This window comes from Phoca vitulina, unplaced genomic scaffold (genome assembly GCF_004348235.1).
Source record: "Phoca vitulina isolate PV1807 unplaced genomic scaffold, GSC_HSeal_1.0 scaffold11, whole genome shotgun sequence".
NCBI lineage: Eukaryota > Metazoa > Chordata > Mammalia > Carnivora > Phocidae > Phoca > Phoca vitulina.
In genome coordinates, this window is record NW_022589714.1 from 44,743,045 (window position 1) to 44,770,818 (window position 27,774).

The following is a 27,774-nucleotide window of genomic DNA, read 5'->3' on the forward strand; positions in this document are numbered from 1 at the left end:
TAGTGAAAACCAATTCCTTGATAATGCTGTGAGAAATTAAAGCACCAGTGAATTTAAGAGATACTACTTAAGAAAAATTGTCTCGGGGCGCGCCTGGGTGACTCAGTCAGTTAAGCGTCTGCCTTCGGCTCAGGTCATGATCCCAGGGTCCTGGGACTGAGTCCTGCATGGGGCCCCCTGCTCAGCGGAGAGCCTGCTTCTCCCTCTCCCTCTGCCTGCCACTCCCCCTGCTTGTGCGCTCTCTCTCTCTGTGTCAAATAAATAAATAAAATCTTTAAGAAAAAAAAAAGAAAGAAAGAAAAAGAAAAATTGTCTCCCTCTCCCTTAACCATGTTCAGGGCACAAAAAAATAATAAATCACAATTTAAACCACTGAAAAAGGGTATCTTAGTACTTTATAATGTACACAAAGGAAGGGGTAAAAAACCTACTTTCATTTTTGAAAAATCCAATTACTTTTCCTCTAAAGCTGGTGCTCTTTTGTGTTGTACAGCAAAAGTCTCTAAGGAAGGGCTTCTGTAAATGCAGACTGGGTCTTTGTTTTCTATTTTAAGGGCGGGGTCACACAAAAGACAAAAGCACTAACAATGTTAGGTGTTCACAAAATACTGAGTCATGGTAAATATCTTATAAATCAGAAGCAAAATAGCCTCCATTCAGTCACACTGAGCTCCAAGAGGAAATACATGAAACTTGACCTTTACAATATACTTTGAAAAGGTTCTCTTGGTTGCTGTTTTTAAAAACAAGCTTGTTGTATACCTTTACACTCCCCTCCATTCTCTCACTCTGAATCTCTGCCCTGAATACCTGCATTTATTTCCATCTAAAACTTACACAAAGGCCCCAGTGTTTCAATGGGGCCACTAAACAGACAAAGCAAGCCAGACCTTTGAGATACCAAAACATCACTCTGATATTAGGGTGAGGCTGGTTCTCTGAATTTTGATTTATGATGCAACTAGAGTCACCCACAAAATTTTAACAAGGGCTGATAACCAGGTGCCTGACAAGCACTTAAGCAAGAGCTGTGCTTTTCTTAGGCTCAGAATATTAACACCAAAAAAGAAAAAAAGTCTGCTTAGAACAAAGTCAGGTATTTTATGTGACAACTATTAAAAAAAAAAGTGTTTTAGGCAAGACATTAATGATTATACTGTTGGGCATGCCCAAGAGTAAGTGATTACCACTGCTAATAAAATAAGACTATGTCGATATTTCAATGCAAAATTTCCATTGTCCAAAATTATCTGCTTCATTGCTAATTTTCTAGATGCTATGTAGTTTCATGAAGCCTCTAAACAGACAAAATATTATCTAGTACTACCATCACCTAAGATTTTAAATTGCTACATAAGTTATAAGTGGCACCATCTCTATGTGCCACCCACTGTAGGTCAAAACATAAGACTTCAGTCATCCCCAAAGAAAAATGAATTTATTGCTTTTGACTTTCCCCTCCGTAAAGACAAATTTTGACCTGAGGGAAGCATACAAAGTTTTTTCTCTCCTCTTTTTTAGGTCCCTCCTCCTTCACGGCCTTTTAAGAATTTTGAGAGAATTTAGTCTGGGTTGTGATATCTTATACAACCAGACTACTTGATAGAAGGACACCATAAAAAAGGTCCATTCCCAAAGAGCATATATCCTGGTACATGAAACACTTTATCTTGGGTTGACCAAAAAAAGGCTATAATAGACTTTCTGTCACATTCGGGGGATTTCTTTAAGGCATCAGTTATGTAAAAAACATTTTAAGACATTTTAGTGATTCTTTAATTGCTATATGGGAATAAAATCTCATTATTATGCAAGCCTCTTATTTGAGAAAATTTTTAGAATAAAAAATTGTAATCAATACATCTTAGAAGGTATGTGTGACAAGGTTGTCAAGTATACCAACTCTACTGGACAATAAATAAACTTAAGTAACTTTGCAAAATTTAATCAGCAAATGAATTAACAGACAGTAACAGAAAAACACATATAATGTCTTAGAAGTACCCACAAATAAAAGCGTTATTGCCACTTTGTTACAGATTTTTTTCTAGTCCCATCTTCAAGATTGCTAATATAGCATAGTTACACTGGAAGTAGAAGGGGAACTGAGGTTGAAAGACAAAAAAATGAAAAAGCAAGACACTTTACCCCTACCACATATCACTTTACTTTAAAACTAATTCAGCAGACATTTGGAATAAGCACCAGTGTTTTGGATAGAAAAGGCTCTAAGATTCCTTCCAATCAGATATTCAATGATCACATTTCCTAGTATCACATGATTGATGGGAATTAACATTTCTAGACTTTCTAAAAACAGTGTTATAGAAGACTTATGATGTACGCTGAGTAACTGAATGGACATAGAAGACATGAACAATCTAATTTAGCTTTTGATTGCCATTAGAAGTCTAGGATCTATGTTTAAAAACTTTTTGAAGGAGTCTTCCTAACATTAATTTTTGATTCAAGTATGGAAATTAACAGCTACTGGATCTTAAGCCATGTGAGTCAACTTTAAGGAAAGCTGGCAAATTCAGTGATTTCTGAGGATACTGAATATTTTCAAAGTTATCTGTCTTGGCCTGTTCAGCCCCAGGTCAGAATAGTGTTAAGGAGAAGGTAGCAGCAAATTTAAGCCTTAATTATCTTTACTCGGGAAATTGTTTGAGCTTAAAATATTATCACTATGGGTGTTAATCTTCAAAAATGAGGGATGGGACATTTAATAATATTATGACCGTCTCTTCAAACCATCAATACCGCTTGCAAGACTTTCATAGGACAGTGACAGAAATGTGTAGGATGAGTTTAATTTAGTCCAATTCAACTAGCTTCCTCTAGTACAGAGCTCATTTTTCCAGCAACAGCTTTTTGCAACAGGGCACACCTAGATACTTTTTAGTTGTTTCATAGAAATGTGTTCCTCTTGTTCTCTCTTGCTTATATAGGTTAATAAATGTTACAATGTTTCTAAAGCCATTATCAAGTCTTTATATAACTTTCTTCTTGGTGTCTTTATTTCAAAGCTTTTCAGAAAGTCCTATTTTCTCCTTCAAAATAAGTGCTATAGAAAGCAAGAAAACACAAGCAACTTCACGCTTTCCTTGTATAAATGTTCAGTTCTAGAGTTTATTGGATATATCAGCTAAAAACAGAAGTCTACTATCTATAGTGCAGATACAAATACAATACTGGAACCCACTTAGGAAGGGTGTCTCCCTATAGAGTAAATAAGTAAACAGCTTATGAAGATCTATACAAAGGCATCTGTCCTTTAAATTTGGATGAAAGTGCTACTAAAATTCCAAATAGTTTTAAGTCATCGATGGCTCAAAATTCTAATATCATCAGAAAATAAAAGAACATCCACACACTTTGGCAAAATCTTACACTTTTCTCATCATTTTCAATATCGTTTGGGAGTTCTCTACTACTGAAAACTTGGCTTCATATATTAAAAAAATTAAGAGGCTAACATAGCTACAGTTTTATATACCCACACCTTCCTAAACATGAACAGTTCAAAATTCAGAAACTGTAGCAGGCACTGGATAATTACTCAGGAATTCAGAGAATTTTGCTAACACATGTCTTGATCATGAAGAAAAAAGTGGATACGAAATGACAAACTTTTACATTTTATTTAGTCTATGAGGAAATGTATAAAACCATTATTTTATGGAGGTAAATCTTTATCCCTCTTTCCCCCAAAAGTCCTGATCTTTAGTAATGACTCTTCTTTGTTAGTCAAAGAGTTAAAACCATCTCTTTTACTCCTAAATGAGTGTCAGTCCTCCTCAGAGGTGCCATGTTTTATTTAAAACATACTTTCTCAGTAACCACTTTCTTCTAATTGGCAAGGCAAAGCCAGGTCCCTAAAGCACATAGCTCGTTACATTCAGTTTGGATTACAAAAACACACGATGAAACAAACTGCATCGAAATGTACAAATTAACAGCACAGGAGTATGGGACAGGGAGGCGGAATTAGATTGTAATATGGAACAAAACCCACAGGGAGGCTGGGGAACAAATCACTAGTGTCTCTATAAACTATACAAGGTTTCCAAATGAGCAAATACACAAGGCAGAGGACAGGCTTTTCCATAACTCAACCAAATTGCTATGATACAACAAAACCAGATTTTTTTTTCAACACTATTATGCACACATGTATGAGAGAATGGGAATACCAAGAAGGTTTAACAAATGGAACCTGCAGGCTGCACTATCTAAATATGAAACTCATCTTTGCTTTCACACTGACAATGTGCAAACAGCCCTGCAATTAAATCACACCTCCAAACATTTTTTTAAAAATCTTCTGAGAAGCTAAACACAGGAGACTAAATTAGAAATGGTGCTTCACTATGCAGCACAGAGAGCAAGGTTAATGCGCTAAAAGTTACATGAACAAGACCAAGAAAGATGTTACAAAATGACGACTTCACCACCAAAATAGAAAATGCATCAGATAACCCCCTTCCTGCCACACATACACATCTTTTCCCAAATTAGATACTCTGTGAAGCTTCCAGCACTGTTTCTCTGATTTTCCCTGGAGATCTAGAGACAAACTGCAATTGAACTAAAAGAGAACAGGGAAAGTGTATGCCCTTAACCTACACACAAATGCAAAACAATACTGCTGCTACCTCCTCACAGGGTCTTTACAGTAGGATCCCATCTAAACCTACTACCTTCACTCCTAACAAAATTTAACAGTCCACAAAGATTATAATTAGCATCTAAATACCTAAAATCAAATCTCAGTTCCTTGCTTTAAAATTTATTTAATCTTGGTGGGGGCGCCTGGGTGGCTCAGTCGGTTAAACGTCTGCCTTCAGCTCAGGCCATAATCTCAGGGTCCTCGGACTGAGCCCCACATTGGGCTCCCTGCTCAGCAGGGAGTCTGCTTCTCCCTCTCCCTCTGCTCGTGCTCTCTCTCTCAAATAAATAAATACAATTTTTAAAAAAATAAAATTTATTCAATCTTGGGGAAATTATTTAATCCATTTGAACAGGAGTTTCCTTATCTGTAATAAGGATATACAAAATCACCAAAGTTGTGAGGATCAAATCACATAATATTGTGCAAAATGGCTTTATAATATAAAAGGGCTACAAAAACCTTACTATTGCAATTACTTCATCTCAGGATTTTACCACATTTTAAAAACAAATAGAACTGTGCCATTTCTCCATCCTATCTCACCAACAGTAATCCTTGTGCTACTTCCATTTTAAGTATACTTTTTTTTTTAAGCATTCCCCTTTTAATATGTACCCTTGTTATTTTTCTTCAAACCAGAAGCCTTGAGTTAAAGTATCTTTTTCTTTTCTCTATCCAGTATTTAGTCTAAAAGTAAATTTAAGAAACTTAAAACAAACCTTTGGTAATAATAAAGATTATTAACATACAGTAAGTTCTACTTCACACACTAAGAACCAGCTGAGCAGTGGGGCTTCTAAATGATATAGTATTTTGTATTGTTAAAAATCATATTTTAGGTAGTGCACCTGGGTGGCTCAGTTGGTTAAGCGTCTGCCTTTGGCTCAGGTCATGATCTCAGGGTCATGGGATCAAGTCCTGCATCAGGCTCCCTGCTCAGTGGGGAGCCTGCTTCTCCCTCTTCCTACGTTCCCCCTGCTTGTGCGCTCTCTGTCAAATAATAAACAAAATCTTTTTTTAAAAAAAAAATCATATTTTAGGTATACATTAATGGCCTACAAATAATGCCCTATCATTTTACCACCATCCCTACTGTAGACTAAGGATTAAATGCATGGAGGTTATAACCAGAAAGTATCAAAAAGCAGCCTCACCATAACCCTCTCACTCAAGGCCAAAGAGTCAGATTAAGAATTACTCTAAGTATCTGTAGCATAGTGGAGACAAAAATAGTCTCATGGTGCTTTCCTGAGTCTATCTGATAGTTACCGATGTTCCTGCCACGCCTAAAAGGAAGTCCATAAACCTACCCGATCATTTAGTTTGCATACTCCACTGAGAACATGCAATATAGGCAATATGAGCAGTTAACTCTTATGCAGCTTTGTATGTCATCAAGGTTTGTTGCCTTCTTACATGAAGGGGCCAACCACATCTAACCAAGCAGATCTCAGAACTAGGGGTCTCTCCAAGCTTCTTTTGACAGAGGTATACCATCAGTATAAACTTTGAGCACATTATTTCTTACATGTCTGTTTGTTTTAAAAATCAACAATATATATAGGATGGTAAAAGTATACAAGTAGAAATTCTAACATTTTTTCTCTATGCAATGGATAATCCTATGCACCTTATGAAGAACACAGCTTTAGACCAGCACGTAGACAGAAATAAAGTCAAATGACAGAGCCAAACTATCTTAAAAACCCAATAACTGGGGCACCTGGGTGGCTCAGTCGGTTAAGCTTCTACTTTTGGCTCAGGTCATAATCCCAGGGTTCTGGGATTGAGCCCTGCATTGGGCTCCCTGCTCGGCAGGGAGTCTGCTTCCCCCCCTCCCTCTGCTGTTCCCCCTGCTGGTACTCTCTCTCTCTGTGTGTCAAATAAATAAATAAATAAAATCTTAAAAAAACAAAACCCAGTAACTATTAAATTTCTTCCATTTCTCCTAAAATACTGACACACAGAGACAATTTTTCTACTCAAGGCCTAAAAGAAGCTACCTGTCTGCTACTTACAGAGCTGAGCATTTTGTTTCCCATTACAAATGCAACAATTATTTTTGACATAATTTCCATGACAACATCATCTTCAACACACTGCTTCATTTATCTTGACTTGCATAATTATTAACCACACAATTTAAGAATGCTTATTAGTGAGACAGCAAACGGCTACAGACAAGGAGGTCAGAAAGGGCTGCCAGAGTTCAGCTTTGCTAATCAGTTAAGGACCTGCTGCCCTTTGTCTTGCTTTCATTTGAGAGCAAGGAAGCTGTATCACGGAGAATAGGGTTTCTAACACAGAAACAGTCTTAACATATTCAAACAAGTTTTTTAAAAAATAGAGAAAATTTAAGGTTGCAACTGTGGTATAAAAGGAATGATTGAAAGAAACTTCTATGTCCATCAACAGGGGACTAGATCAAGTGGGGCATGGTATAATGAAGGTGACCAATAATTTATCAACCAACTAGGACACTTTGAAGAGTGCAAAGAGGTGTTATTAGTTTCACTGTCATAAACACTATGAACTGAGACTATTCCAGGTAAATCAGGATACCGATTATAACAGAATATTATAAACCGTTCAAATGAACTAGAGCAACATGTATCGACATGATTGGTTTCTAAAAACATTATTAAAAAATACAAGTTGTAGAATGACTAGGGCAACATACCACTTACATATTTTTTTTTATCACTTACACATTTTTAAAACAGAATCATATGTTGTTTATATATAAACACCCATTCATATTAAAAAGTATAAATACAAAAATAAGAACAGTGATTCTTTGTGACATGGAAAAAGAATCACTGGGGTAGAAGAAAATTAAGAGATTTAGTTCCCTTTTAAAATATGTTATAAAACAGGCTGCTTGCGTGGCTCAGTGGGTTGAGCGTCCAACTCTTGGTTTCAGCTCAGGTCATGATCTCAGGGTTGTGAGATGGAGCCCCGCATCAGTCTCCCCACTCAGCAAGGAGTCTTCTTGAGATTCTCTCTCCCCCTATGCCCTACCCAACTCACACTCTCTAAAAATAAATAAATCTTTAAAAAAAATAAAATACAGGAATGCCTGGGTGGCTCAACTGGTTAAGCATCTGTCTTCAGTTCAGGTCACGATCCCAGGGTCCTAGGATCGAGTCCCACATTGGGCTCCTTGCTTCACGGGGAGCCTGCTTCTCCCTCTCCCTCTGCCTGCCACCCCCCCTGCTTGTTCTCTTTCTCTGACAAATAAATAAAAATCTTTTAAAAGAAAAAAAAAATATAAGGGCGCCTGGGTGGCTCAGTCGTTAAGTGTCTGCCTTCGGCTCAGGTCATGATCTCGCTCCCTGCTCCGCGGGAAGCCTGCTTCTCCCTCTCCCACTCCCCCTGCTTGTGTTCCTTCTCTTGCTGTCTCTCTCTCTCTCTGTCAAATAAATAAATAAAATCTTTAAAAATAATATAAATATAAATAAAATAAAATGTTATAAAACAAAAAGAACAAAAAATGTATTTCTCAATTCTGGTTTGACTTGTGGATGTTTATTATATTATTTTCTATAATATCCTGAATTTCAGACACCCACAGCAGATACCCACCAATGGATAAGAGAATTCAGTGAGCTTAACTGCTTCTTATTAACGGATCCATGATCAATGTGTGTTATATATAAGAAATCTTTTTTAGACTTTGTTTTTAAGAAATCAGAGTATAGGACAGTAAGCAAGTCAAAAGAATTACAAAGATAGAAACACCCTATTCAGATGCTTCATTTTAAGATCACCAGCTTTGGGAAAGGTGATTTGAAAAATCAAGGTATGACAAGCTACAAATTCTAGTATCTTGCCCCAACCTCATAATGCTATAAAATGACTCATTAGGGAGGGTAGTTTGTTTTATATTGTTTTAGTGATGGGTACAGAGCTCCCACAATTTCTAGAAGAAAATATGCGTAACAAGAAGTGCTTAAAATTTTCAAATTCACTCAGTTCCTCTTACTGCAGAACCTCAAAATTCAGCTGTAACCTACAACTCTTCTTCCCTTCCAAAAGTGACTGGTATATCAGGCCATTTATACTCTGAACTTCTAACACAGGATGGAAGCAGAAAGATTAGAGTTCAACTCCAAACCGTGAGAGTTGCAGGTTCATGAGGAAATGTTTTAATTTACTTGATATAAAACAGGAATTTGTTACCCTGTTCTGGAAATTACCATGAAAAACAAGTCACCTTGAAGAGAAATGTTTGCATTTTGGTTTATCTACCATTCCACCCTATACCCTGCATTGTTGTAAAACTGAACTTGGATGTCAACATTTAGATTCCCAATGCTGCAAGCTATGGCCAATTCTAGTTTGCTCATTTCAGAAAGAAATTAACCACTTCTGGAATGTGTCTGACATAAGTAGTACGCACTTTCCTTTTAAAATATCTGTAACATTTTTTACAATTACATTAATAAAAGTCTGAACGTACAGATAAATAAAATTAAAATTAATTAAAATCCCCCCAAATACTCCCCCTCTGAGACTACCAAAATTAAATTTTCACGTACCTTCTCTTTCAGCTTTATCCCATGCAACTATATATATATAAATTTTGTGTAGTTATGGGTATTTACCCAAAGAAAGCTAGAATACTAATTCAAAAACATATATGCAACCCTATCTTTATTGCAGCATTATTTAATAGCCAAGATATGGTAGCAACCTAAATGTCTGGCAATAGATGAATGGATAAATAAGATGTGGTTTATTATACACAATGGCATATTACTCAGCCATAGAAAAAGAACAAGACTTTGCCATCTGAGACAACATGGGTAGACCTAGAGGATATTGTGCTAAGTGAAATAAGTCATAGGCAGGGTGCCTGGGCGGCTCAGTCAGTTAAGCACCTGCCTTTGGCTCGGGGCATGATCCCAGGGTCCTGTGTCGAGCCCTGTGTTGGGGTCCGTGATCAGTGGGAAGCCTGCTTCTCCCTCACTCCCCTGCTCGTGCTCTCCCTTTCTCGCTCTCTCTCTAATAAATAAATAATAAATTAAATTAATTAAATTAAATTAAATTAAATTAAATTGAAAGAAGGGAGGGAGGGAAGGAAGGATTAGGAGGGAGAGAGGGAAGGAAGAAGTCAGAGGCAAGGGCCACCATTTTGACTGAGGAACCCTAGTGACAGGAGTCAAAGCAGCAGCACAGGTTGTTCCCGTTTCCCCTCCCCCTTCCCTTCTCTGGTTGACTTCCCAAGCCTCCTACACTCCACAGTCCTGGTCCCACCATGTCCCAGAAACAAGAAGAGGAGAATCCTGCAGAGAAGACTGGTGAGGAGATGTAGGACACACAGGAGAAAGAAGGTATTCTCCCTGAGAGAGCCAAGGAAGCAAAGCTAAAGGCCAAATATCCAAGCCTAAGACAAAAGCCTGGAGGCTCTGACTTCCCCATGAACAGATTCCAGAAAAGGCAAACATACTTTGACCCAAGAGACTACAACATGGCCAAAGCCAAGATGAAGAATAAGCAGCTCCCAAGTGCAGGACCAGACAAGAACCTGATGAATGGTGATGACATCCCCAGCCCACAGATCTGTCACCAGCAAACTGTGGGGTAACCTGGACCCCCCTTCTCTCCCCTTCCTCACCCACTGGACTTTTATATATCATAGGCAGGGATGGAACGAACACTTCGTTAGATCTTCTCACCTTGCTAGTCAGAAATTACTGTAATTCTGAAGGGGGCTGCTGAGAAAGTGATGTTGGGTTGAAAAAAGGCTTTGAGTCATTTCTTTGGTTAAACTGAAGATTTCCACACCCTCACTACAGCCCAGGTAGGGGCCAGAAATAAGAGACTAGGATTGGATAATGCTGCAAACATTCTTTTGTCTGCAAAAGGGAAGGTGTGATTTCTCCTTTTGGAAGAGAATATCCCAAAACTGGTTAGGCTAAGCCTTGGGAATAATATGGTAGATTTACATCTGGAGGCTAAACTGAAATACTTGGGAAAAGGCAAATAGATTGAATGAGATCTGTTTTCTGTGCTTCTAAGTGTTTTTTCCCTAAGGCTGCTATTGCTTCATGTTTCCATTATGGCAGGTTTAGAGAATCCTCAAAAAGAAAAACGGATTTGCTTGCCTAAAACTAAATACCCCCTTAACCTCCCTTACTCAGTGAGTGTCTCTGACAGTTTGCCCTGGCTTATAAATAATATAAAGACTGGAGAACATCGGGGCGCCTGGGTGGCTCAGTCGTTAAGCATCCGCCTTCGGCTCAGGTCATGATCCCAGGGTCCTGGGATCGAGCTCTGCACTGGGCTCCCCGCTCCGCGGGAAGCCTGCTTCTCCCTCTCCTGTTCCCCCCGCTTGTGTTCCCTCTCTCGCTATGTCTCTCTCTGTCAAATAAATAAATAAAATCTTAAAAAAAAAAAAAAAAAAAAAAGACTGGAGAACATCCTTTAATGAAATGGGCACCTTCTCTTTCTCTTCCAGCATGCTGCTTCTGCAAGTATCATGGGATAGTGGAAAGAGCACTGGGTTTGGAGTCAAGATATCTGGGTTCTAGTTGCACTCTGTCTCAGCAGAACTGATGTGTAACCTTGGTCAAGTCATTTAACCTCTATGGATTTCTATTTCCTCATCTGTAAAAGAGCTGAGATTCGTAAGGATTGAGCTGAGATAGGTAAGACTGATTCTATTTTAAAAATCATATAACTGCCAGCTGAAAAAAAATCTATGGTACTCGGGGCACCTGGGCAGCTCAGTCTGTTAAGCGGCTGCCTTCGGCTCAGGTTATGATCTCAGGGTCCTGGGATCGAGTCCCGTATCGGGCTCCCTGCTCAGTGGGGAGCCTGCTTCTCCCTTTCCCCCTGCTCATGAGCTCTCTCTCTTTCACTCACTCACTCTTTCTCTCAAATAAATAAAATCTTAAAAAAAAAAAAAAAATTACAAAAAAAATCTATGGTACTCATTGTAAAACTAAGTAAGGAAGGCCTACGGGTGAGCCTACATATGGGAACCATTTTAGGACTACATGGAGAGAGAGGAAGTTGAGATTTGAGAGTTATAAATTCAGGCAAGAGGGCCCCAGAAGTATCATGGTCTTAAGGGTCAAGGAAAAAGTTTTAAGAAGCTAGCTTCTATGGAAGCATCTTGCCCCCACCCACTTTCCTGGCCCTTGCTGCTAAAAAGCTGTGGGCCTAAGGACACATGCTCAGTCACACACTTGTGGTAAAATCCCACATTTCAGATGTAGTCAGATGCCAGATGTATTGTTAAGGAGACCAGAAGAAAAGGGACAAACTGAGCCAGTCTCCAGGCCTTGGTACTATGGCAGGGCTGAAGCAGCAGGTTCTTAGGAGATGATTCACCTTTGGGGGGGCAGGGGAGGAGGTGGTCAGAGAGAGAGAAAAGGAGCATTGAGAAATCTCTGCCTTCCTAGAGCTCAGTAACTTGACTCCTATGGGATGAGGAGAAGCAGCAATACGAATCCGTGAGCAGGTGGAGGAAAGGGGTGCAGGTGGCCAGCACCTTCAGTCTACTTATCACTAGTTTGACCTGAACCCCACTGCCAGTTAGGACAGAGAGGGCCAGAGTGAGACCTAACTGTTCAAGAGGGCAAGATTCTGTAATCCTCTCTTGACCTCTCACCTCACAAATTCTGATATGCCAAACATTTGGCCAGATGAGAAGGACCATGAACTTGCTGATGTGCATGCACGGTGATGGCCAGTGTATATACTTCTTTCCTGACTGGCCATTCACTTGTCAGGCTATCACTCAGATTGGATAGGAGAAAGCTGGTGAGGAAGGAATAGAAAGAACAGGATCCCTGGATTCCCTGGCCCACAGATTCCTTCACTGTCACTTGTAGTTGTATATAACTTTTGTGTTTCTTGCTCCATTTCCTCATGCTGCCTTCCTTAGTCTAAAGTCCATGTGGGGGGGGGGGGGGGCCCGCGGGGGTGGCTCAGTCATTAAGTGTCTGCCTTCGGCTCAGGTCATGATCCCAGGGTCCTGGGATCGAGCCCCGCATCAGGCTCCCCGCTCAGCGGGAAGCCTGCTTCTCCCTCTCCCACTCCCCCTGCTTGTGTTCCCTTTCTCGCTGTGTCTCTCTCTGTCAAATAAATAAATAAAATCTTTAAAAAAAAAAAAAAATTAAAAGTCCATGTGGGGAGGGGAAAATGTGGAACACCCTTGTATAGTTTCCTCAACTGTGCCAGCCATGTTGTACATAGATATGCCATGTAAATATACAGATAATTTTGTACATTTTCTTAAAAAAAAGAAGTCAGGAGAAAGACAAATACTGCATGATTTCACTTATATGTGGAATCTAAAAAGCAAAATAAACAGAGAAAAAATCAGAAACAGTGCCATAAATACACAGAACACACTGGTGGTTGCCAGAGGAAAGGAAGGGGTATGAGCAAAATGAGTGAAGGAAAGTGGGACATACAAGCTTCCAGGTACGGAATAAGTCACAGAGATGTAAGGTACTGCATAGGAAACACAGTCAATGATATTGTAATAGTATTGTATGGTGACAGATGATAGTTATACTTATGGTGAGTACAGCATAACATACAGACTTGTGGAATTACTGTACTGCACACCTGAAACTAATGTAACATTGTGTGTCAACTATATTTGAGTAAAAATAAAAATAAATTATGTGTAGTCTAATTAAAAACAGGATACCACACATACTGCTTCGTAGTCTTATCAATCAGCATTTAATTAATGTCCCTATGTTATTTTTTAAAGGGAAAACAAAAATCCCAAACATGTTAAGAGCATAAATTAGGGAACTCTATTATTCAATAATAATTTTTGATTTAGGTAGAAAATTTGACAGCAATGAACAAGTTTGATAATTTCAAATTAGATACAAAGTATGCAGCAATGAGGAAAGTGAAATCCTGCTTGAATACTGGCCATTTCAAACACTTAAAGCCTCCCCAAAGTCCATTTTGAATTGAAAACAATAACTATATGACAATATTGAGAAATAATAAAAGTGAACATGAAAGTACTATACAGAATAGTTTTCTCCCAGCTGACAAAAGCTAGTAACAGAAATGTATTAATTATAACAATATTTTCTCTCCAAAGTATCAGTTTGAACAGGTACCTGAAAACAGAATCTACAAAACTAAGTACCACCTAGCTCTAGAGTCATGTTAGAATGTGATGCTTATATGACATGTATCATTTTATTTATTGTAATATTCTTTACCAATAATGAGACACAAGCACAAATAACTACATGAAACAAAGATAAACTTAACCATCTTCTGACTAAGAAATAAATATATTTGAAAAGTTACACTGAAACTAATTTTCAGGGGCGCCTGGATGGCTCTGTCCATTAAGTGTCTGCCTTCCTCTCAGGCCATGATTCCGGGGTCCTGGGATCCAAGCCCGCATCTGCGTAGGGCTCCCGCTCAGGGTGAGGAGGCTGCTTCTCCCTCTGCCTCTGCTGCTCCCCCTACTGGTGTGTGCTCTCTCTCGCTTGCTCACTCCCTCAAATAAATAATCTTTAAAAAAAACCTAATTTTCAGAAAATTAAATAACTGCACCATTAGCTTATAATTTAAGAAATGTTTATCTGTAGTTTTAATTCATCTTCAACTGACAAGAGATCTCTTATACTTTAGTTCTTCTATTCTTGTCCCTTTCTGTAAATCGACATAGTAATGCATCAGAAGTATTCCTTTTTTATTTTTTATTAACTGAAGTATAGTTGACACACAATGTTACATTAGTTTCAGGTGTAAAACATAGTGATTAGACAAGTCTGTATGTTATGCTGTGCTCACCACAAGTGTAGCATACATATCATTGACTACATTCCCTATGCAGTACCTTTCATCCTCATGAGTTACTCATTTCATACCTGGAAGCCTGTACCTTCCACTCCATACTTTACCCATTTTGCCTGAACCCCTACTGCCTCCCCTCTGGCAACCACCAGTTGGTTCTTTGTATTTATGAGTCTGTTTCTGCTTTTTATTAAAAGTATTCCCTTTTAAGAGAACTAGTCTGTAATGTAAAAAAACAGCAGCTTCTTGTATTGCGAGTAATTATCTTTCCTTATTTATCCCATCTTGTATGAATCATGAACTAGCATATATCTTAAGTGGAACAATATATTCAATTCATGTCTACAGTTTAAATAAATTGCTTACTTCAATTTCTCAATGAAGTACTTTTGTCAGTCTATAAATAATAAACATTTTAGTGTCAGTGTCAGTTTTTAAAGGAAATTGCTGAAAATTATTAAACATTAAATACATACAGGACCTACTGGTTGTTTTTACACTGAGCACATGTTAAGTTTGTCTTCTGATAAGCATCTATCATCAGTGCTACTCAGAGAACCTTCTGCCCCCTGGGACATATCTTCAGACTCACTCCCTTATAAAGTATAAAATGGCGTATACATTATAGCAACTTCCTAGTCACCACACTCCTCTACAGTAAGCATGTCTAAGGGTGGTGGAGATAATGCCACACTGCTAAAGGAGTTACTACAGTCAGTTCTTTAAAAATTTCTGCCTTCCCGGGGCGCCTGGGTGGCTCAGTCATTAAACGTCTGCCTTCGGCTCAGGTCATGATCCCAGGGTCCTGGGATCGAGCCCCACATCGGGCTCCCTGCTCAGTGGGGAGCCTGCTTCTCCTTCTCCCACTCCCCCTGCTTGCGTTCCCTCTCTCGCTGTGTCTCTCTCTGTCAAATAAATAAATAAAATCTTTTAATAAAAAAAAAAAATTAAAAAAAAAAAATAATAAAAATTTCTGCCTTCCCCACTTGTGATCATCCCATTTGGTATTTCTCTCAACCATACTTTCATTTAGCAAAACCATTCTGTGAAAAGCACTGCTAATATGGTAATATAAGAGGTCTTTGTGAATGAGGTACTAAATGTCCCAAAATATCAAAGACCAGTTAGTATCTAAATTGGGTTTGCACTCAAACAGAAAATAATAATACCATAGCCAATATCATTTCTACCTTTGTAAAAGGCAAGACTACAGAGGCTATGCTTGACTTTTCATATATACTTTAACAGAGTAGCAATCAGGTTTATTAGGTCATGCTTTCACATAGAAAATCATATACTTCAAACTATTTAAGAATTCAGAATAGACAAAGGTCACAAAAAAATCTACTGGTTAATCCTTTGCCTAAAGACAGAAAAGAAACATTGTCCTATTTTCCAAAGAAAATAGGATCCCAAATAACTCAATGACTTTCTAGTCAATTTCTGCAATTCATTGGTTTTCAAACCACCATGGTTTTAAATCATAACCCCAGTAATACGTTTTCATTTATATATGTAACTCAAACAAAGGTTTCACAAAAACAGTACTTGCCCTTAATGTCTGCAATGCCCTGATTATTTTCTATCCTGCTCAATTTTTTAAAATGCAATCATGGGGCCTCTGGGTGGCTCAGTCGGTTGAGCATCTGACTCTCGGTTTCAGCTCAGGTCATGATCTCACAAGTCATGAGATCGAGCCCCATGTCAGGCTCTGTACTCAGTGGGGAGTCTACTTAAAGATTCTCTCGCTCTGCCCCTCCCCACTAAAATAAATAAATAAATCTTAATTAATCAAATGCAATCGTGACCCATTACGCTGATTTCTCTAACCACTAATGAACCACAACACCCAATTTGAAAACTGCACTAAAAAGTACTGGTTCAGGGGCGCCTGGGTGGCTCAGTCCATTGAGCATCTGACTCTTGGTTTAGGCTCAGGTTATGATCTCTTGGGTCGTGAGACAGAGCCTCATGTTGAGCTCTACACTCAGTGGGAAGCCTGCTTTAGGATTCTCTCTCTCTCCCTCTGCCCCCTCCCCACGTTCACGCACTCTCGTGCATGCGCGCTCTCTCTTATTTATAAAAAAAATAATCTCTTTTAAAAAGATGCCAAAAAAATAAGTGTTTATTCACCATAACTATAAATACCATGTCATGAAATTTTGTGGCTTTCTATTACAGACACTTACTGATTCTTTTAGGAAAGCTATACAATGTAAAAATATTTAATAAAAGAAAAAGACAGCATGAAAGAATATTATTTTAGAATATTATCAAGGGGGTAGAAAAGCTAACAGTGGACCAAAGAAGATGCTCAAATAGCTTTAAAAATTAGAAAGATCTGTAGCAAGATGAACTGATGACTTTATGTTCAAGGATGCTTAAATATCATCCTTTTCAATAGTTTAGACATTCTTTCTGTAACTTCAAATAAATTGCAAATCTTATCCTTTCTTTAGAGGTAATATAAAAATAGTTAACACTCTCAACTGGGAATGATAATATATCAACTTAAAGGTGGGAGAATTCCTTATCCAAACTGCAGGTGCTTCTTGCTTCTGCTCACAGATAGTCTTAGTCTTTAAGAGAACATATTTCCAAGAAAATACACAGAGAACTGTGATTCAAGGAAAGAAAATACTAAACATGTAAAAGGGGGGTTGACAATTAAGTAGAAAAACAGCAAACACTTATGGGAATGGAAAAAATATATACTATAATAAAAATAACTTTTCCTGGTTTTTTTTTTTTAAGACCACATAATAACCTCAGATAAAGAGAATCCAGAAGAGCATTTTCAATCCACTGTACCTCAGATCATAACATTAGAGTGAATCATTTTTTGGTGACTCCCCAGAATAGTTGATTTATTTTTTTTTACTTTTTTTAAATTTAAATTCAATTAATTAACACATAATGTATTATCAGTTTCAGAGATAGAGGTCAGTGATTCATCACCCTTATATAATACCAAGTGCTCATTATATCACATGCCCTCCTTAATGTCCATCACCCAGTTACCCCATCCCCCCACCCAACTCCCCTCCAGCAACCCTCAGTTTGTTTCCTCTGATTAAGAGTCTCTTATGGTTTGGCTCTCTCTGCGATTTCTTCTTGTTTTATTTTTTCCTCTCTTCCCTTTGATCCTCTGTTTTGTTTCTTAAATTCCACATATGAGAATACTTCCTTTAAATATCCTTGTGATTCTGGCACAAGAAAATCTTGGATGATAAGGGTCTTCAGGTCAAAGGCACTTAAAGGTTAAGCAAGTAGCATATTGCACATGGGGGGGCGGGGAGGGAGAGACATACTTCCAAACGGCCTAAAATTATTTCAGCCAGGCCAAACCAGGATTCAAGATGCCAAAAAATAAAAATGAAAATATCCTCCCATTTCAAAGAGAGGAATGTTGGTTAAGCTGCAAGCTGTTAGGAACAGCAAATCCAGCCAGGCTGGTATTCTACATTCATGCAAATGGCTGATACAGACAAAAATATGGAGAAACACTATTATTTGGTATACAATTTACTGGCAAAATTAACAATTCACTGGTTTTTTAGTAACTTTCACTGCCCATATACTCATTTCCTTTCTCTAACTTCAAACAGCCCAGGAATCTTTTATAAAGAAAAGGGAAAATAATCTGCAGTGATAGGAGTTACTGGGGCATATGCTCACCATTTGACAGAATATTTCATCAGAGGCAAACAGTTACCAAAGTTAGCTATAAACTAGCACCCACAGTTCCTCACCTAGTACTCTACTATCCCAACAAGATTTTAAACATGTCTTTACTCATTTCAATTTTATGTAAATAAGTTACAAAAAACTCACTTTTTCACCACGTAGATTCTGAAAAGCAATCTTGAAAAATACCTAACCTAATGGGACACAGCAGCTGTTTCTAAAGTGATTTTTTCCATCTTTTAAAAGTACATTGTATACTTTATAGTATACTTTAAAAGAGTATTTAAAATCACAATGGTTTTGGCCAAAATAATCTTCATGTTGTCCTATACATCTCATACCTAATGCTGCAACAGTGTATTTCTATACTCTATTTCCATACAGGAACAAAACCCACAAATATATCTGTAGAGTTCAATGACTTTTCTTGTGTATTTCAAAAAGAACCCCAGATGTTACTTCCACAAGCAAATGTTACTAGTCATTCCTTTCAAATGATGTTGAGGAAATTAAGAATATGGGGATGAAGATAAAGAGGGGAAAAGGGAGTATTTTCTTTACACACTTGAAAATACCCTCTTAACATTTTTGAAAGCAAAAAGCAAAAATGACAAAGCTGTATAAAGAGTAAATGGACACAGATCACCAGAGAAACAATAAATAATTATTACTATAAAAAAATCAAACTACAACAAGTACAAAGAAATACAAAGACCACAGCTAAACTGTCTTCACTGGTCATTTTTTAAATTTTATATTTATTAGGGACACAAGACGGTTCTTTTGAGTATTTGATGTGAGCCCCTTAACTCAAAGGTGCCTGGCCTTCTCCCACAGCCACACTTTACTGAATTATAAGGGGAAGCTAGCTCCATATGGAGACAGTCATCAATCTAATAAACATTTTGTCTCATTGCTTTCATCTTTACTATAAAACTTAAACTCTCACCAGTAAGGAAGCATTTCTTCATATCTGTAATTGTAGACATGCAGAGTAAAACAGCAGAATACATTCATTTAATGGCAGACATACTGTTAAAAGTTGGATAAAAACCAAACTTACCAATATTTTTTTTCCTTTTAAAGACCTAAAGTATTTGACAAATTCCAAACTTTTAACAGATACAAACTGCCACCTTCCCCAACTCCCCCAACTCCCTCCCACCTATTCCCTAGATTAGGCAAAAATGTAAAGGACTAAAGCCTAAATATGATTATTTTCTTGCCCAAATAGCATAATGAATAGTGAAATCTGACAAAGATTCCCTCCTTGACCAATCTCTAGCAGGCTTTTCTGAGCCCTCTTCTCAACTAGGATTCAACCTTGACCTATAAAAACTACAGACTCTTAACACAGATGGTTTCTTCTACCCCTTCCCCAATCATTAAAATATTTAAACAAACACTAACACATTTTCTAACAACTCAAGGCCCCATCCCTAGGATGACCTTAGCCCCTCTTAAAGTGCCTGCCTGAGAAAGCTCAAGGCTGCCAAAAGAATATAAGGTTTTTCTAGCTGTAACACCGGTCTGCAAGGCCTCCGACCACCCCCTCCTTAGACCATTTACCAAAAAGGATTTGCAACTGTGAATCCTTCCTCTGTCCCTTTGAGATGCATATGCATCTCCTACATCTCAGGAGTCCCTATTTCAAGGACATGAAAGCCATTATTTTAAAAGGTCACCATCAGGAATGGTAGGGCCTCAGGCTCAGTCTCAGTAGAAAGACAGAATCCTAACTGCCAGGACAGTCAGCTAGTAGACACAACCAACCTATTCATCATTTACACTGAGAAGCCCTTTATAATTTTTTTACTTCCCTGACTCTACTGAGCCAAGCTAGCATCCCTCCCTACTCCCTCATTCTCCATTTAAAATACCCAGTTACCTCTGCACAAACTGAAGTTGTGTTCAGTTCAAACTGAACTCTTCCCTATTGCTATATATTCCTGATTAAAATCTGTCCTTAGCACTTCAACTAGTGTCCAGCTTTATTCTTGACAAAATGAATAGAAAAGGAAGGTTAAACATATCTCAGTAAAGACTTAGTTATTTTATATGAAATCATTAGACATAAAATTCTTTTTAAAAAATGAAGGTTTAAGTTCATGAAGGAGTCATAATTTAAGGAGTCAACCAATCAGCAGTTGGGGGCTGGAAAAGGCCCTTGGCAAACATCAAGCCCAAGCACTTCATGTTATAAATGATGACTCTAAGGTCCAAAGAGATTAAGTGATTTACCCAAGGTGATTTCAATAAGGGACTGGATTCTAGGGCTAATTCAACATGATTCTCTTCCTGACTCCTACATGAAAATATCCTTTCTCTTGTATTCTCACTGGTAAAAACAATATTCACTACTAATATTTCAAGTCAATTTCAGACATAAACATGTTATTACCCTATTACAACACAAGTTTTTACAGTTCCACTATATGCCCACAACTGTACGCTATGTAAAGTTTGTTGGGTGCAAGTACACAGACGATTTCATTTCACTCAGGGAAGGCTGTTTCAATAGTCCTAGGCAAATATATGAAGCATCTTGATAAGGAGAAACTACTTTCACACACAAGCAAAGAAAACAAAACCCCATGCATAAACACAAAGAAGGCCAAATAATTTAGATCGTCTTAAAAACAATCAAAAGAAGAAAAAATAAAATAAATAAAAAACCCTTTTCTGCACTTACCAGCAAAGCATTTGGAACAGAGGTTCATAGTCTTGCTGGACCTGGGGCAAAAAAAAAAGAAAAAAAAGAAAGAAGAGCTAAAAATTCAGTATTACTCTAATGAAAACATAAAGATGTTTGAAATCTAAGTAAGAATCTCCTGGCCAGGCAACTGAACTAATTACCTAGTGCTAAGTCCCTAATCAGCCACCCTCTCCCACAAGGAAATGAAAACAAAACAACAAAAACAAACACACACTTTGTTATCAGTGTGTTAACAAATGCTTTACTTTTTATGATTAGCAAAATTCAGAAATAATGTAGCAGCAAGTTCAGAATTACTCTAACATGCCCAGAAGATGACACAGGAGTCATTCTGTCCCACAAGATTACCACATTCCCTCTGTTCACACTGGAACATATACCGCAATCACTACAGACAACGAAAATTTTGTCTGTAAAGGAGTAAAACTTTCTGCTCAGATACACACTCATGTATCTCCATAACATTATTTGAATTTTTATCTCATCTTCTTTCCCTTCATTCTAGTCCTATTTTCAGATCCTGGTCACATCATGACCCTGTTGTTTAAAATTCGTTCTTCAGGGCGCCTGGGTGGCTCAGTTGGTTAAGCGACTGCCTTCGGCTCAGGTCATGATCCTGGAGTCCCTGGATCGAGTCCCGCATCGGGCTCCCTGCTCAGCAGGGAGTCTGCTTCTCCCTCTGACCCTCCCCCCTCTCATGTGCTTTCTCTCTCATTCTCTCTCTGTCAAATAAATAAATAAATAAAAATCTTAAAAAAATAAGAAATAAAAAAAAATAAAATTCGTTCTTCAGAGGTTCCCAATCAAATTATTTTTCATGTCTTTTCATCTGTTAATAATAGTATTCACTGAATACTAACTTTGATGGGCACTTAACATACATTATCTTATTAATCTTTCCACCATCCGTGAGATGGGTATTACCATATTGCTTTGCTTCTAAAATGCACTTAAAAAAAAACCACATTAAAATTTCTACAACCAGGTAACATCATATGATTGGTTACAAATGATGACTAAATTAATGAGGAAATGTTCCTACCACCTCCTCCTACGTGTTATTAAATTGAGGGATCTTAGGAAATCAAGGACAGTCTTATCTCCATTTGACAGGCAAGCAGTTCGCCCAAGGTCACAGAGCTGGGGAACTGCAGAGGAAATGCATGACCCTGGCCAAAGACCATCCTTTTTTTATTATTATTATTATTAACATATAATGTATTATTTGTTTCAGGGGTACAGGTCTGTGATTCATCAGTCTTACATAATTCACAGTGCTCACCATATTACATACCCTCCCCAATGTCCATCACCCAGCCACCCCGTCCCCCCCCACCCCCCTCCACTCCAGCAACCCTGTTTGTTTCCTGCATCCCCTTTTTTCCCTCCCTTCCCCTATGATCCTCTGTCTTATTTCTCAAATTCCTCTTATCAGTGAGATCATATGATATTTGTCTTTCTCTGACTGACTTATTTCACTTAGCATAACACCCTCTAGTTCCATCCATGTTGTTGCAAATGGCAAGATTTCATTCTTTTTGATGGCTGCATAATATTCAAGTGTGTGTGTGTGTGTGTGTCCGTGCGCACGCGCGCGTGTGTGTACACTCACACCACATCTTCTTTATCCATTCATCTGTTGATGGACATCATGGCTCTTTCCATGGTTTGGCTATTGTGGACATTGCTGCTATAAACATTGGGGTGCACGTGCCCCTTCAGAACACTACATTTGTATCTTAGGGATAAATACCCAGTAGTCAAAGGCCATCCTTTGTTCACAGCATAACACAGCACCTTGCACTACAAAGCAGCCCAGGCACAACATGGTGGGCAATCAATAACTTTTCTATTAAGTTCTTCTCATTGCTGTTTCCGTTCCTGATCCTCTCCCAAGTGGACTCATTCCTATAGCTTTCTTCCCCAAACCTCCTAAAATACTCTATGTTGTAAGCTGACCTATTTACAGCCTCATTCCTCAGCAACTCCCCTCCTTGTCTTTGCCCAGAGGTGCTCCTATATAGAACAAGCCAACTTTCTTCTGCTCTCCCTAGTAAATTCTACAATTAATGAAAGCCTCCCTCAGGAGTATTCCCTGATGGCTATGGTTGTTTTCCAATGTACTGGAACCCAAGACCTAATGGCAAGTAATTGTCATAGTGACAAAACTGGGGAGGGGGGTAGGAGGTGAGGGCCCATTGCTTCTCTTTCCCCAAAAGAGATGCTATGTTAACAGGTGAATCTCTTTAAGGATTCTGCTTAATACAAAGACATCAAAGGCAGTAAGGAAATTCTGAGTATCAATAAATGAATAAAAATTAATAAAGAGACAAAAAGATGTTATTATAATTGTGGAATCTAACTTTTATTACATGGCTAGTATGTGGTAAGCATACCAGATGCCTTCAACCCCATTTTACCAAATGAGGAAAGCTTCCAGAGGGTATGGGTATATAATTTGCCAAAGATTACATAGCAAGTAAGTGGATGAACCTGGTCTGCTAACTCCAAAACCTGTGTTCTTTTCACCATGCCATACTAGGGCCTCTGCTCCCAATACAGAAGCTGAAGGGTACACATAAACCCTGAGTCAGCACTCTGGTAATTTAGGAAAATGGTCCCACAAGTACAGATTTAATGTACGGTAATCAAGTAAGCTCCCTGAGAAAGCACAGCCTTTCATCAGGAGGAAGCCCAATACCTGCCCTCCCCTCCAAATATATATACACACAGGGAAGCAACCGTAGGCTGCCAGTTATTTCAGTTCCAACTGAAAGAGAACTGAGGATGAAGGAATTTCTTTGTTACTAGAAATCCTCCCCCCCAGGAAAGCAAGCCTCTTCCAGATGTGGTCCCTATCTTTTGTCCATGCAGTAGCACAGAGAGCAAGAGGTAACTTGTGATCACTTCTGATGCTTCCCATTGTCCAGGAGGAATTATGCGAAGCGTGCAGAGAACCAATGAGGGCAGCTCGGCACCAAGTGTGCAGTTTTACCGTCTGTGTTTCACAAAGCTGGTAAGAAAAAAAATGGCAAAATAACCTTTTTCTCTGCATCCCCTTTTCTCCCTTCAGATAATTTATTTAAAATACCCACTATACCTAAATCTTACTGACATCCACCCCACTTTCTGAATAGGAATTTCCCAGCAATGTGCTTATCAATCAGGTTATGAAAGAAATAATACAGCTACTGATATTATTAATCAAAACAGAGATGGATGAAATCTAAAATAAGCCAGCTTTTGGCTAGAGAAATAATGGCCACTGGTAACGCCAACTTGGATCACATAGTTCAGTAACTCACAACTTGAAAGAACTGGCAGACGCTTCTGAGACCTTCTCTCCTTTCTCATGTTCAACATGTAAAACTTGAAGCTAACCACAGGCATACAACTACTGATTGCCCATAGAAAGGAGTCTTGCAGTCTTGAAACAGACAATAGAGTTCTCTATGTGACAGCAAACATGAAAGGTAAATAGGATTCTCTTATGTCCCACTGCTCCAAAGAAACTGCTCTTATAGATATCTCCAAAGGCTACCATGTTTCTAAAACCAAGGACTAGTAGCTTGAATAATGGCCACCCAAAGAGATCAAATCCTAATCCCTGGAATTTGTTAATCCCTGGAATTTATTTTATCTGGAAAACAAGGTCTTTGCAGACAAATTAAAGATTTTGAGTTTACCCTGTATTATCCAGGGGAGCCTAAATGATACAAGTGTTTCTGAGAAAGGGCACAGAGAGTTTGGAGAGATGCACAGAAGAGAAGGTGGTATCAAAATGGAGGTAGGGACTGTAGGAATGTGGTCCAAACCCAGGAATCCTCGGAAAGCTAGCAGAAGTTGGAAGAAGCAAGGAATGGATTCTCCCCCTAGAACCCCACAGAGAGAAGGCAGCCCTGCCAGATTTTGGACTTCCAGCCTCCAGAACTTTAAAAGAATAAATCTCTGTTGTGTTAAGTCATCCAATTTGTGGTAATTTGTTACAGCAGCCTCACAAAACAAATACACAGAGTTGGGTCTCTGATCTCCTCTCACTCCCTCCCCCACTCAACTGCATTCATCCAGAAGCATCCCTCTTAAAACTCTTTACTTTGTCTTCTTGTTCAGATTCTAGATCAAATTTACCGCCCAACCCTAGTTTTTCTCACCTAACTGCTCTCTTTTGGCCACCTTTGCTGGTTCCTCCTCCACAGTCAAGACCTTTATCTGGAGATCCCAGGGCTCAGTCCTCATTACCTCCACTTCTCCCTGGCTTTAAATATTCTATCTATACACTAAAGACTCACAAATATTCACCCTCATCCCAAACCTCTTCAACTTGCTCCAAACTCACGTATTTAACTGCCTATTTGACAACTCAATATGCAGCTCAGAGTCAACATTTCAAACTGGAACTTCCAATACTCCCAAACTCGCCTGATGCATCTTGTCCACCTTTATAAATGGTAACACCTTCTTTCCAGTTGCTCAAGTCAAAATCCTAGAAACCAACTTTGATCTCTCTCTTTCCTATAGTCTCTCATACACAATACTCAGCAAAACCCATTGCATCTAATTCCAAACAGACCTCAAATCTCTACTTCTCTCCTTTGTCAATGCTTCCACTCTGGCCACCGTTACCTCACAGCTGGGCCACTGTAAATGACTTTTTACTGGTCTCCCCATTCCCACTCTTGACTGCTTATAATGATTTTCCACAAAGCAATGAGGAATCTTTTAAAACTAAATTAGATCGTGCTGGGGCACCTGGGGTGGCTCAGTCGGTTAAGCGTCTGCCTTCAGCTTGGGTCATGATCCTGGGATCGAGCCCTGCATCTGGGCTCCCTGCTCAGCAGAGGACCCTGCTTCTCCCTCTCCCTCTGCCCTTCCCCCTGCTCGTGCTCACTCTCACTTGCTCTATCTTTAAAAAAATAAATAAAAAATAAATTATTTTTATTTCTTGCTTAATGCCATCCAACAATTTCCTATTGCATTTAATACAAAATTCAAACATCTTTCCAAAACCATGAAGTTCCCTCATGGTCTCACTCTGCCTACCTCCCCCTCTTCTTTCTTACCATTTTACTCCCCTCATTTACTACATTCCAACCACACTGGCCTTTTTTCTTTTCCTAGAATGTGCTGTAGAGCTCTTGCCCATGCTGTTTCCTCTACCCTTAAATCACAGTAAGAATAGCTCTTTCTTGTCACTCAGGTCCTGGATGAAACCCCCTCAGTAGGCTTCACCTGACCATCCAAATTAAATCAGTCCCTCTTCCTGTTTTCTTTTAGCAAATGACCCTCTTGGTCACTCATGTTTGGTACTTAATAGGCACCCAATATTTGTTAAATGGAGAAATGAATCCCCTTCTCCTAAAGGCATAAAACATAAAAACCTAAGTAGATTTCAAAAATGTGTTTTGTAAAGGTCATTCAAACACCATCTGGAAGAAAGGGCATCCACAATTCCTGTAACTGCTAACCTGTCATTTCTCAGGAACTCTATCATACTGTATTACCTACAACTGGTAGATAATGCCATCCTGTGTACCCAGTCATGACTTGTCACTGAGCAGGTAACAGGTGGCAGACACTTTCAGAAGTTTCTTTCCAATGAAATGGAGTTGGAAAGAAACCAGCTTAAATTTTTCTCTCCTTTCAATGAATAATGTTTAATGATATTTTCTAATTTTGAGAACACATGACCCTGTACAGAATTTAGAAAAAGAACATAAGCATTTAAGCGAAAACCAAAGATCACTGATAATCCAACCCCCCAAAATGAAAACTGTTAATATTCTGAAATAATTCCTTCTTATCCTATGGATACACATAATTAAGAATTTATTATATTTAACAGTGGTGGTAAAGTTGTGTAGTATGTTCACAAGTGTGCATTATGCTTTATGACATATATACATTACATATTTTCTTTTGCACAGATCACATATTTCATTTTTTAAAGTGCAGTAAAAATATGTAAATTTCATTTTCATTTTATATTTACTTAATATTTCCCAAGAATATTTAAGTATTCTTGAAAAACATGTTTGTTGCTCTGTAACAGTCTAGCACATAATTTATTTAGTCACTCGCTGTTAGATGTTCAATCTTTGCCCCAGATTTTTTCTATTATAAATATTCCTATAATGACCATTTTAAGACATAAATCTTTGGTCATAAATCTTTGAACAACTTTCATTAAGACTGATTCTGAGGAGAATTACTAGATGAAAAAGTATGATTTGGGTAAGTATTGCCAACAAACTCTTACCAACATTAAGTATTATTATTTTCAAATCTTTGCTTGATGGGAGAAATGGTTATCTTACTTTAATCATTTGTTTTCTTCTGAAATAAAAATTTCCCAATTTTGAAGGATATTAATTTTTTAATGAAGGATAAATTAACTTCCAACTAATTCATCTGGGGGAATTAAAATAATATTCCTGACTTCTGAAAATTCTAGAAACATTTTACTTATAATATTTTCTTTACATCCATAAAACACTACTATCTCTTCCCACCCAGGAAAACACACACATGCCAGGTTCCCCCCACAAAACATTTTTAATATAAATATGGAAATAAAAAAAAACACACAGCACCATATCAATATTCCTCAACAATACTTTTTTTGGTCCAACAATGAGGAAAAAAACTGAGATACAAAAATATTTAAGACTCAAAAGGAAAACAACAGGGCGCCTGGGTGGCTCAGTCGGTTAAGCGGCTGCCTTCGGCTCAGGTCATGATCCCAGGGTCCTGGGATCGAGTCCCACATCGGGCTCCCTGCTCAGCGGAGAGCCTGCTTCTCCCTCTCCCTCTGCCTGCCTCTCTGCCGACTTGTACTCTCTATCTCTATGTCAAATAAATAAATAAAATCTTAAAAAAAAAAAAAAAAAAGGAAAACAACAGT

The 27,774-nt window shown here is 38.3% G+C and overlaps 1 protein-coding gene across 2 annotated transcripts in view; it reads right to left on the minus strand.

Moving 5' to 3' along the window:
- ZFAND3 (zinc finger AN1-type containing 3) overlaps window positions 1-27,774 on the minus strand; it is a 332,222-nt gene that overhangs the window by 198,448 nt on the left and 106,000 nt on the right. For both annotated transcript variants that reach the window (XM_032409892.1, XM_032409891.1), the window contains exon 2: window positions 20,850-20,890. In XM_032409892.1, the coding sequence (XP_032265783.1) occupies window positions 20,850-20,890 (41 nt within the window). The remainder of the gene's footprint in view (window positions 1-20,849; window positions 20,891-27,774) is intronic.